This window comes from Carassius carassius, chromosome 32 (assembly GCF_963082965.1).
Source record: "Carassius carassius chromosome 32, fCarCar2.1, whole genome shotgun sequence".
Classification (NCBI taxonomy): domain Eukaryota; kingdom Metazoa; phylum Chordata; class Actinopteri; order Cypriniformes; family Cyprinidae; genus Carassius; species Carassius carassius.
The window spans coordinates 585,673-597,722 of NC_081786.1; the positions used below are offsets into that span (position 1 = coordinate 585,673).

Sequence of the window (12,050 nt, forward strand, 5' to 3'; positions counted from 1 at the left end):
ATACAAAGAGACAGCAGTGTTTCAAAAAGACACCAATGTTTCAGGAGTTTAGTACACAAAATAGGACACATGCTTATTAGATAACCGTATTTGAGTTGATGTATATGCTTTTATTTTTTTATTAACTATTTTGCCCCAAACCATTGTTAGATGCAGTTAGATGCCTGTAGTTATGCAAAGATTTGGTTTCAAAACAGTATCTATAAACTATTTCTTTTGATTTTAAATCTGCTTTGAACTTCAGATCAATCTCTAAGTAAAAGCCACTACTAAAGTCTGATTGTGTGGTGGATGTGTTCAAATGTGATCATCTTAATTCAGCTGATGAAGAATGATGAAAGTCTGACAGTATTGAGCTCTACTGTAAGGTTAAACCTGCATGGTGTAAAATGGTTGAAGATGATTAACAGTTGCAAATTAACATTCATTAGAAATGTATAAAAGTAATCAAAATGTACTCAAAAGTAATTAGTTACATTACTTTATTAAAGTAATTAAAAAAGTTACACTACTATTACATTTTAAATAGGGTAACTTGTAATCTGTAACCTATTACATTTCCAAAGTAACCTTCCCAACACTGTCCATTACACACTAGTGGATGTGTTTGGATCTAGATCTGTCTTCAGGGTAGGTTAAATGAGGCCAGAAATTCACAGAAATCACGATTTTTCTCAATCAGATCAGTTTGATTGCGTTACACATCAGTTTGACGCATACTTGATATTCAAACTGCTTAAAATACTGGTTAAACTACTCAATTATCTTGAAATTTGGTGGATGTTTTTAATTTAGGGTTATGAATAAGCATGTAAAGTTTCAAAACGTTTGTGTGTTTTGGAAAGGCAGTACATAAATTATGACTTTTGTTTTGGGGTCAAATTGACCCCCATTGGTGTCCATGCAATTTGCCAAAAATCAACACAAGAAACCCTTTATTTTAGTTTGTCAGACACAAAAATATGAAATGCATGAGAACTTGTTAAAATCAAGACTCAAAGTGTACTCGAAATTGAAGACTTGTCTTCCGAATCGTCCAAGATAAAATTAAGTGTCTTTATTTAGTTGAATTTAACGGTTAAATGTTATTATTATTTTGTTTTTTGGATCTGTTACAGTAGTAAAAATAAGTCAGAGACCCATTTTTTTACCCTTACAAGGGTTTGAGGAAAAAGAAACAAAAAGGCATGGAAAGTACAAATAGCAATAAATACTACTTACACCAAGTATAAATAATATTAGATATTTATACTAGACACTACAATATTTAAAGTAATGACATAAAAAAAATCTGTTTTCTTGGGTTGGTACAGCTAATTTTAAACATTAAAATTTGTGGGTCAAATAAACCCCAAGCAAAATGGAATATAAGGAAATGTTTCTATTTAATCTCTGTTTAATATTTCTGTTCTTCATTGTGTTGATTTTTATGGCAAATTGCATTGGAAACCAAAGGAGGTCAGCTTAACCCAAAGTGAAAAAAAGCATCTATTATGGATGATTAATCATCCACAACCACAAAACTAGGACACGTGATAGAACATCTCATGAAAATATTGATCATAAGCGTTTATGCTGATAGAATAGTTTACATTTAACCATTAACTTGAGATTTAACCTCTCGTTCATGCCAAAATGTTGCATTGGTTTCCAGGAGTTTTATCAAATCAGCTTCAAACTGTAATAAACATTTTGAACTCAAGTTTACTTTTAGCCCCAACTATCTTTTTGCTGTGTACAGTTTGGCAGTAAAACCATTCAAATAGTGTGATGTAAGACCAGTGAACTTTAATACAGAACCTTGGTCCTTTTGAACAGTGCGCCACCAAGTGGTGAAGAAAGGAACTTCAAAACATCAGATTAACTTGAGTTTAGTTTAACTTCATGTACAAAAGCAAACCAACATGAGTGAAAATAAAAAAACTGCATTGAGGATAATCGCATAAGACCACAATACTGCTTAACATAACCTTTCACATTTCATTGAGTTACACCATGAAAATCTAGTTTTTACATAAAACATAAATAACCGTAAATAAGACACTTCCCAAATCCAACCTTCTCTGATCTAATTTACAAACATCCATTTTTATTTTAAATACACTCATGAACTATTCTAAGATAAACATCACTCTTCACACTTTCATGATCTCGTCTTTTCACTTACAGCAAAACTAATAGATAATCAGGCATATTTTTAAACTATGGATTTCATATTGTGACCTCAGGGTTTGCTTCTCGTACATTTGAGTTTTTACGTTCAAACCCAAGCGACCCTGAAATCCAAACCATATACTGAAACAAATTTAGCAATTTTCAGAATGTAAAAACATCACTTGCACCATTCACCTGTAAAACGGTCAAAGCCCACCTTTGCGAAATAAATTAAGACCCCTGAATGCCAGAGTTCAGAAACATCTGCAGAAGAAAGAGTTCAAAGTAATGGCGACTCATATATCAATGGGTTTGATCGCTGACAGCAGCCTTCCCTCTGTTACAGGGTTTTTAGGTGAACCTCTATAGTAACTCGTATCGTTTTCAGAAACTTGAAGCAGGATAGATTTGGGACGTTCATTTGCAGCGTTATTATTGGCTGAGAGGGTGTCCCACTTGGTCTTTGGGGCCTTATTGGTGACGTCTTCCAGCACTTTGACCGCTGGTTTCTCCAGAGGAACTGGAGGTTTGGGTTTCGAGGATGTTTGCAAACCACTTTCTAAACTCACAGTCTTCCTCTGACTGGCGGAGCACCAACCCATCCTTGTGTCCTTCCGGCCTCCGATCAAAGAGTTGATCCTCCTGACCGACTGGCGGACCGGCGTGCGCTGGAGCTTCAGAGGAGATCGGACCACTTTGGTTTGGGGTGAATTCAGCGTCATCATGTTGAAGCGTTTAATCTGGTCAGCGACTCTCATTCGGCGTGCTTCATTGGCTCCAGTAGGGTTCTGTGGCATCTCTGCTTGATCCTGTGGACTGTCGGTCTTATCTGTTAATAAAGACTCTTTGAGCTCACTCAGCAGGGACGTATTGACATTCGTTTGGGATCTTGTTGCATACGGAGTTGATTGAACTCTGTTGGACGTCTCCAGTCTGAAAGCCACGGGACTCTGGATGTCTAAAGCGTCGACCAGTTGACTGCAGTCTCCAGAGACATTTTTTAGGAAAGCGTTGCTTTCATTTTCAAGACAAAGAGATCCGTTAGAGCTGGTGTTCGCAAACCGTTTCGGTCCGCTGTCAAACAGAGCGCTGTCTATATATAGAGGCGACAAAGGAACAATCTCGATTTGACCGAACGTCACATTGTGATCATTCAACCCGCTGGAATCAGACATTGATTTGTGTGAGGCTTCCGAAGATAAACCCACGTCAGAGTTTGCACAAGGGCTGTCTTGCGGTTCGTCGTAGTTCTGCTGTGTAAGGATGCTGTGGAGGTCGCTGTCAGATTCACTGAAAGCTTGATTGATCTTCAGTAGTGTGGGTCCGGTGTGAGAGCGGTCTTCACTGAACGAGTCCAAGGTGCTGTCGTCACTGGAGGCGCAGCAGAGGCTCTTGGGAATCACAGGTTTGCTCAGGATGATGGTTGGCTCGGAGCGGGAGCTGCTCTTCACACAGATGCTCATGGGAGTCTCACAGAAGGAATCCCTCGGGAAGCTCAGGTCGACGTCAGGAGTGTCTCGGCTCCATGAGCTCCGGTGGTCTGTAGAAACACACTGCGTCATCAGCAGGTTATCCTCGGATTTACTCATGAACTTGGAGCCTGTGAAGCAAGAAATATACAAAATATACACATCTATGTTTTTGAAAAGCCTCTTTTGCTCATCAGTGCTGCATTTATTTGATCAAAATTACATTAAAAATAGGGTAATGTATTTCTGTGATGCTCCGCTGTATTTTCTGCAATTTCCTCCAGTCTTCAGTGTCACATGATCTTCAGAAATCATGAAAATATGATGATTTACTGCTCAAGAAACATGTCTGATTATTATTAATGTTTAACACAGTTGTGCTGCACAATATTTTTATGGAAATCATTACAATACCATTCAAACATTTGGTAAAATTAGGATTAAAAAGGGCAGAAATAAGATTTAATTGCAACTAAAGACAGCAGCACAACTATTTTTAACATTAATCAGAAATGTTTCTTGAGCAGCAAATCACCATATTAACCATTTTAAATTGTTATTATACTACACAGCGGTACTTATATTTATTGTATTGCTGATTAAATAAATGCACATTTGGTGAGCACAAAGACTTCCTTTAAAAACATTAAAGAAATTTTAATTATTCCAAATTTTTATTTTTAAAAAAGTAGACTTTCATGTAATTTTATCATTGTGCAATTAATCGGATGACATCCATCGGGAAATTTTTTTTTATTTGGGATGACAGAAGCATCCATTTAAGTAAATAAATTCAATTTATGATAATGACCACACAATATCACTGGCTTGTAATGGAAAATTCAAGTGGCAGACGTTCACTGTAAATGCATAAGTGTATTTAACCAGGAATATTCCTGCAAAGCTTAAAACTATCCAAGCGTGTAGGAAAGTCTGAGGAATGTCATAAAATCCCAAGTGCGTGTCAATAACAACACTGACCTTTCGAGGGACTCTGGTTCAAGACAGCCGGACTGAGCTCCTTGGTGAAGTGAAACCCAGAACTCTCTTGTGTCGCTAGGCGAAAACCTACGACCTCTGACCTCTTCGGCCCCAGTTGTGAATGTGTAATGACGTTCTGTTGAAATAGAGGCAGCTGCTTTTTACTCTCAGTGGTTTGTGAAGGTTCATATCAGTGATGAATTCAGACAGAAGAAATACTGATAGTAAAAATGTTTCTGGTCAATCGTCTTTTTGATTTCAGCATAAATACATGCATAAAATAATGACCATGTCAGAAACGGCAAGGAGTGACCCAAAACCACAAGGATACATTTTAATTAGCGTTACAATAATATATATTTGTTTATTCTAGAAACTTTTATTATTCTACAAATAATTTTAGTGATATTAGGTTTTATAAAAAACTATATAGATATTTCCTCTTCTAAAGTCACAAAATAAAGTGATTAGAAATAAAAACATCACATTGCATCAATTATCTTAGTGTCATAAAATTATATTATATATATTCTCAAATCTTCTGCATCACTAATAACAGCATGTACCTACACCATACTGCCTCTAGATGGAGCAAGAGAAATCATGATAATAACAAAACTAAAGTTCTCAATTCTGTTAACAGAACTTCATAAAGTGCTCTTATTCACCCATGAATAAATATTATACACAGTAAGTTAGATGAGACAATCATGATTATTATAAACATGCAAATCACAGTTGCATAGGAGAGCGAGCGTCTGATTGTTCAGTCTCTGCTGGAGGTGGACAGAGATGATGATGATGATGATGATGATGATGATGTTGTATCTGAACTTACAGACTCTCGGCTGGATTTGCCCAAACTGAAGCGCAGACGCAGAGATTTCCTCACAGGCTCTTTCTTAGCGACTCTGGGCGAGAAACAGCCTGCCTTCCCCGATTCAACTCTGAAATCCAGAGGAGAAATGGGTTTGAAAGACAAAAAACAGTGGTTCTGAAGTGTTTCTGCAGGTCTGATGAAGGTAAATTTAAGACCAGATAAACTAGAATTAAGGAACTGAAGGGAACACAATACATCAATATGGTCTCTAAATGTTAAATGTCTTTTATTAGAAACATTTAAAAAAGTTTTAAAATGCAGCATCCTACAGATTTACATTACTTTGATTCATTTTACCCCCAAAAATGAAAAAGAGCTTACTATAATATAAATATTTTTTCCAGAATGTGCAGATGACACTGCAAAGAAATTATGTTCTTCCTCAAAATAGATTTATTTTTATTTATTTTTTTCACTGTAAATAAAGATTTTTTTAAATCAAGACGATTGAGCATTATTTGATTACTTTGAGAAATTGATCAAAATGTAGTTAAAACAAGGACAAATATCCACCAATGGTTTCCAAATAATTTATTTCATATCCATCCAACTTTAAGACCCACATAAACCCCAAAGCCATAACCAAATCTCCCATTAATCAACAAAAACCTTTAACATACCATTGAAACCAACTTTTCCATCATTAAAAGCCAAAAAAACGAGTACATATGCACTACAACAAACATCACGATCGTAAACACACTTCATGTTTAAATGTCTTTGTGTGTGGACTGGTTAGATTTTGTTGACATCAAATACAGAAACCATGCAAGCAGCTGAAAACATGCAGTACAGTCTGAATCACCGCAGATTAAAGATCAAAATACAAGCTTTTCAACAGGAATCCGTGCAATCATGAATAGTGCAGCAGATTTCTCCCTCAAGCACATTTTGCTATGCGGTTTAAGTTGGTCATGCAATGTGTGACTTCTGTGTAAGCTGTGATTCATTCAGCGCTGTACTATTGGAAGTAGACTCTTAAGGGTTAGCAAACTAATATTCATCACAAAACCAGAAGTGAATATGATGGTGTGTGGTACCTGCGGTCTCTCAGTCGTCTGCTCTTCCTCTTGGCAGAGCTGCTGGACAGTCGAGTGTTTCTGCCCACAGAAGACAGTAAACCGCTGTGAGACGAGTCCAGAGCTCCTGAGAGATCAGAGTGACAGATCACACACACACACACGAGTCCTGGAGCTACAGCAGGACATCACATAACCCTCACCTGATCCAGGTGTAGACGCTCCTCCAAACAGAGCGTCTGGGAACAGCTCCAGGCCCAGGTTCTTCTTGATGGACCTGCGTTTCTTGCTTGAGAACCCGTAAGTGTGTGTCGGCTCGCCAGGAAGCTTACGCTTGGAGTTCGGAGTCATGATGACAGGAGTGGCTTTGGAGAAAACTGAGAAGAACAAGAGTTTTTTTTTTTTTTTAAAGAAGTCTCTTCTCACCAAGGTTGCATTTATTTGATAAAACCGTATATTACAATTTAAAAACCCTGTTTTCTGTGTGAATCTGTGTTAAAGTGTAATGTATTTCTGTGATGCTCCGCTGTATTTTCAGCATCATTCCTCCAGTCTTCAGTGTCACATGATCTTCAGAAATCATCTGCTGCTCAATTATTAATAAAGGTCTTATCATCAATGCTCTTTTTTTCTCCTGATTGCTGATTATATTTGAGCAGTAAATCATCATATTTTCATGATTTCTGAAGATCATGTGACACTGAAGACTGGAGGAATGATGCTGAAAATACAGCGGAGCATCACAGAAATACATTACACTTTAACACAGATTCACACAGAAAACAGATGTTTTACACTAGAATAATAGTTCGCTATATCGAATTTATTTTTGATCAATAAATGCAGCCTTGATGAACAGAAGAGTTGAGCAGAAGAGACTTTTTCCAACAACAACAACAAAAAACATTGCAAACGGTTGACCAATAGTGTAAATACTCCGACTGCAGATTCAACACAAAGAGGAAAAGCTAAATTAAACAGAAGCCATTTTCAAAGCAAAAGGTTCAGAATGCCAAAGAAAGCTTTGAGCGACTGACTGAGAATTGAGCAGAAATGATTTAAAAGTAGAGGAAACAAGCTCTGAAAGAGAAACATCAAGCTGTATGTTATCAACGGCGTGTCATAATGGACTGAGAACAAGAGACTCGTCTACATACTGCATGGAAGCAGGCACAGACAAAGCATCCGAAGCTCAATAATGAAGCTGATCTACATGAGGACATCCACCCACCTCCACCTGCTCCATCAGACTGAGGGGTATTTGTTGGGGTTCTACTAGTTTTAAACCTATTCAGAGCTCCATTAACCATGTCTGGAATACAAAACAAGCCCATTCAACTAATTGTATGCCTTCAATCCATTATTAACCGCATCCAGCTTCCTTCGAACCAGTCATTTGGACAAGGACATGTCATGGTTCTTACCTCCTAAACTGCGTCTGTTGCTCTTCTTCAGTTCTGAGTGAGCGTTACTCTCTTCTAGAGACACAGACGATGGAGAAAACACTCCAGCATCACAACCCAACATGACTGGAACCTTCTCCATCAGGAACCGAGGAACCACACCTTTAGACAACAACAGATCGATCAGGTGCGAGAGCTTTAGTGAGATTCCTCCCACTATTAGCCCATTCAGAACTACATACCGAACATATCAAAGCATCAATCCCATGTTTAATCCCAGTTATTGAAATATTAACTGTAAACTGCATGGGACTTTAAGTAAATATCCACTATTTTATAAGATGTCCAGCTGCTAAAAAAGTTTGGGAATGCCTGATTTACATGATAGAATTGATCTGCTAGTTTATGAATTAATCAGATGATACTATCCCTAACGTGCTTTCAGCGAATGTTTAATTATGTAGTTACACACACACACCGAGGTGTTGAGCGTTATCTATGAGCCGCTGCACAGCCGATGCCTGATGCTTGAGTCTCTTCTCTGTGCTGCTGCTCATCTTGTCCCCGCCGTCTCCACAGTGAAAGAGATTAGGAGCAAAGATGACCGACAGATTACTGCTGTCCATCTTATTCTCAGCACATCTGAAATAACAGAGCGATACACACACACACTTTACAAGTGTTCAGACACAACCTCGAAGCAGCTCTGCTATTCAGAGGGAAGCCGATAATTAGCTTCACTAGAGATTCGAGACGAACAGAGACATTGCTGCATGTCGTCGTACCGCTGTGAGACGCTCTTCAGGAAACTGAAGAAGTATCGCAGTGTGTTTAGATTCCTGTCGGGCAGCACGCAGGACAGCAGGACCGTGGCCGAGGTCCTCTCCTCATCTGTGGGCAGCTCCTGGGCCTTCAGGAAAGCACTGTGGAGGTCAGAGGTCAGAACCGGTTCGGGAAGCTCCCGGAAAAACTGCTTCAGAAGTCCAGCGACGTCCAGCGGGAGAGCAGTGGACAGACAGTCCTCGCCCTGCTCCAGTCTGGCCTACAGGGTCGAAACAATAGTCACTGTTCAATAACGCCACTGGTCCGAGTCTCTCGGGTGAACCGAAGCGGAGAACACTCACCCTGAGGCTCTTGACCCGCACGACAGAACCGGACTTCCTGAAGAGGCCCTCGGTGTCCAGATGCTCCAGGAGACTCGTACAAACATCTGCTATAAAACTGAGAAGGAGACGTATTAACAAATACATAAAATAATGACGTATAAAATACAAGGAAATGTAGGACAAATACATAAAATAATCACATAAGAATTAATACAAAAAAGGGAAATACAAGCTAAAATAAAATATAGCAAAAAAATCTAAATAATAATAAAATGAAAAGTAATAACATGTAAGGAAATATATGGCAAATTTAAAAAGTGGGGACAATATTGGACAAAAAATAATTAAGTGCAAGTAAGTATAATAAAAAAAATTTAACAAATAGAATAAAATAACAAAACTGGGAAATAATGGGGCAGTTTTTTTTATAAAATACAGGGAAAATACATAAAATTATAATGCAAATAAATATAAAATGAAACAATAAAATATAGGGCAAATTAAATTATGAATTTATATAATATATAATATTATAATATTAATCAGAAACAGGGATTATATATATATATATATACACATGTCAAAAAAGTAAAATAATTAAATGGTAAGTTGAAACAAAGGGCCAGTATATAAAATATGAAAAAATATACAGTAAACAAAAATAAATAAAAACTAAAATACTAATGAAACTTATAATTTGAATAAAAAACAGGGCAAATATATAAAAATAACAAATAAATAAAATAAAACAATAAAATATAAGGCAAATATATTTATATGCTCTTTAATAAAATAAATTAAAAATAGGGATATATAGGTCAAATAAAGTAAAATAATTAAACGGTGAGCTGAAACAAAGGGCCAGTATATAAAATATAGAGCAAATAAATATAAAATTATAAAATATAGAGAATAATAATATAGGGTAAAAGTGTCAAAAGCATCAGGCAAAATATTTTTATAGTTATAACCAGAGATCTTGTGCACTCATGATATTCTCTCACGAGTTGTGCTGTACACATCTTCACTTTGAGAATCAATCAAGCATGTGTCGATCAGCTCCTCTGTTTAAATCCATTCACACCAAAGGAGCCACACACACACACACACACACACACACACTCAATTGGTTTTGTCTCTCATCAACCAGAGTATTCCATCTTTGTTTTCGGTTCATCATGATTGGTTTGAATATATCAGAAGGCATCTGTGTGTCTCACCAGGGCACGTCTCCGTAGTCGAACACATGACAGTGTGGCAAACCTTCAAGAGCAACCCCAAACACCTTCACCTGGAGAAACAAGAGACAACAACAAGAACAATCACTGGAAGAAACACAAACCACTCTCACGAGACCAGAATCAGACTGGAATCATTACTGTAATCAATCACACTTCCTGCCAATAAACACAGGCCTGTTATAGAATAGGTGCTTTGTTCTCTAATGTCTTTTTTGTTTTATAGATCTTGTAAACACATTTTAGTGTTTTAGATGTGTTGACTCATCATGGTATTACAGAAACCACATGCACAGGAAGTTGATCAAGTTTCTGAACAGATCAATAGATGAAACTGTGACCCAGTAACTTTAGAAGAAAAGCATGCAACTAAAATAACTCCAACTGATGAATATTGAACAATAAATTACACACACACACATATACATACATCTGGATATATCTCAAAAATTAGTGCCTTTCTAGACAGCATTTTGAGGTGTATATGCCTCTTTATTAATGTGATGAATCGTTGCCTAAAACTGCTGCTGTCTACATAGAGACACTGCCGTGGATTGACAAAACAAGCAGATTTCTGTTATAAAATCAGTGTTTCATGATGTTTTATGTCCTCACCGTGTTCGTCGGCGTCTGTTTGTTTCTGTTTTTATTCCAGTTTTTGATTTTTATTCCATAAACCGAGCGGAGATGCTGAACGACGGCTAGACGAACCACATTTCTCTGCAAAACCTTCATTACGACGGATTTAAAACGGCTCGACATGAGAGGTACTGAGTTAAAAGGTGCTTTAGGTCTAAAGACAAGCGGAATACACGATCTGGACGTGTTAAACACAAACTGATGGTTAAGTTAACGTTAGCTTATTTTTCTTCAGAGTTCCGCTTGACACACTTTAACCGCTTAAAGTCAACAAACCTCTCTCATATTTCGTTTTCCGCCTCAGCTTCGCCTACCTAATCTTATATAATGAAAAATCGTCGTTAAAGTCTAAATATCGCCATATAAACCCAGTGATTGTTCCTGTGTGTCCGCTTTACTTCCCGTCTTCACAACGGCAGCTCGGAAAAAGACGTTCAAATTTCGCCCTGCCTACGTCACTCACGCGTTCCCTGCGCTCTGATTGGCTTAGAATGAGTCACGTGAGGGCTAGACCCGCCCTTCCTCTGCGTGGCACGCGTGATTGATGGCGCAGCAGATGCTCCCGTGTTAACCCTCTGGGCTTCTTCGCCCGAAAACGGGCGAAAACTTGAACGTTTTGAAATGTTTAATTTTTTTGCTTCATCGGATGGGTATGAAACTTGGTGACTTTTGTTGTATTACCTATATGAACACACAAAAAAATCAAGGAGATGATTCTGATATGTTAAAGGGTCGTAAAAAAAAAAAGTCACACTTAGCTTCCTCCCGCCCGAAAACGGGCGACATAGGAAATGAATGGGAAATACGAAAAAATAGGAAAACTCAGAGAAACTTTTGGTGGTACAAGCTACAGATCAGCAACTGTGCTGAAAAAAAGTGTACAGCAATGAAGGGGTGACACTCTAGAACATCAAGAGTGCAAATAAGATCCCCCCCCCCCACACACACACACACACACCCACGCACACAAACACACACACACACACACACATACACAGATAAACTGGCGACTGCAACAGCAAATTTGTAGAATATTCCACATAAAATCAATAAATGAAAAAAAAACTTGCTCAAATGCACACACACACACACACACACACACACACACAGAGAGAGAGAGAGAGAGAAAGAGAGAGACTGGTAAGACTGCAACAGCAAATT

General features: G+C 37.8%; 1 protein-coding gene across 1 annotated transcript; it reads right to left on the minus strand.

The window, feature by feature from the left end:
• Positions 1 to 2,003: 2,003 nt before the first annotated feature.
• Positions 2,004 to 11,041, minus strand: LOC132112330 (rho GTPase-activating protein 11A-like). The gene is made up of 12 exons (XM_059519769.1): positions 10,866 to 11,041; positions 10,233 to 10,303; positions 9,031 to 9,127; positions 8,692 to 8,948; positions 8,385 to 8,548; positions 7,928 to 8,068; positions 7,741 to 7,815; positions 6,701 to 6,880; positions 6,525 to 6,630; positions 5,443 to 5,551; positions 4,605 to 4,740; positions 2,004 to 3,754 (listed from the first exon to the last, which is right to left on the minus strand). The coding sequence occupies exons 1-12, from the start codon at positions 11,010 to 11,012 to the stop codon at positions 2,451 to 2,453; spliced, it is 2,787 nt and encodes a 928-aa protein (XP_059375752.1). The 5' UTR covers positions 11,013 to 11,041; the 3' UTR covers positions 2,004 to 2,450.
• Positions 11,042 to 12,050: the final 1,009 nt, after the last annotated feature.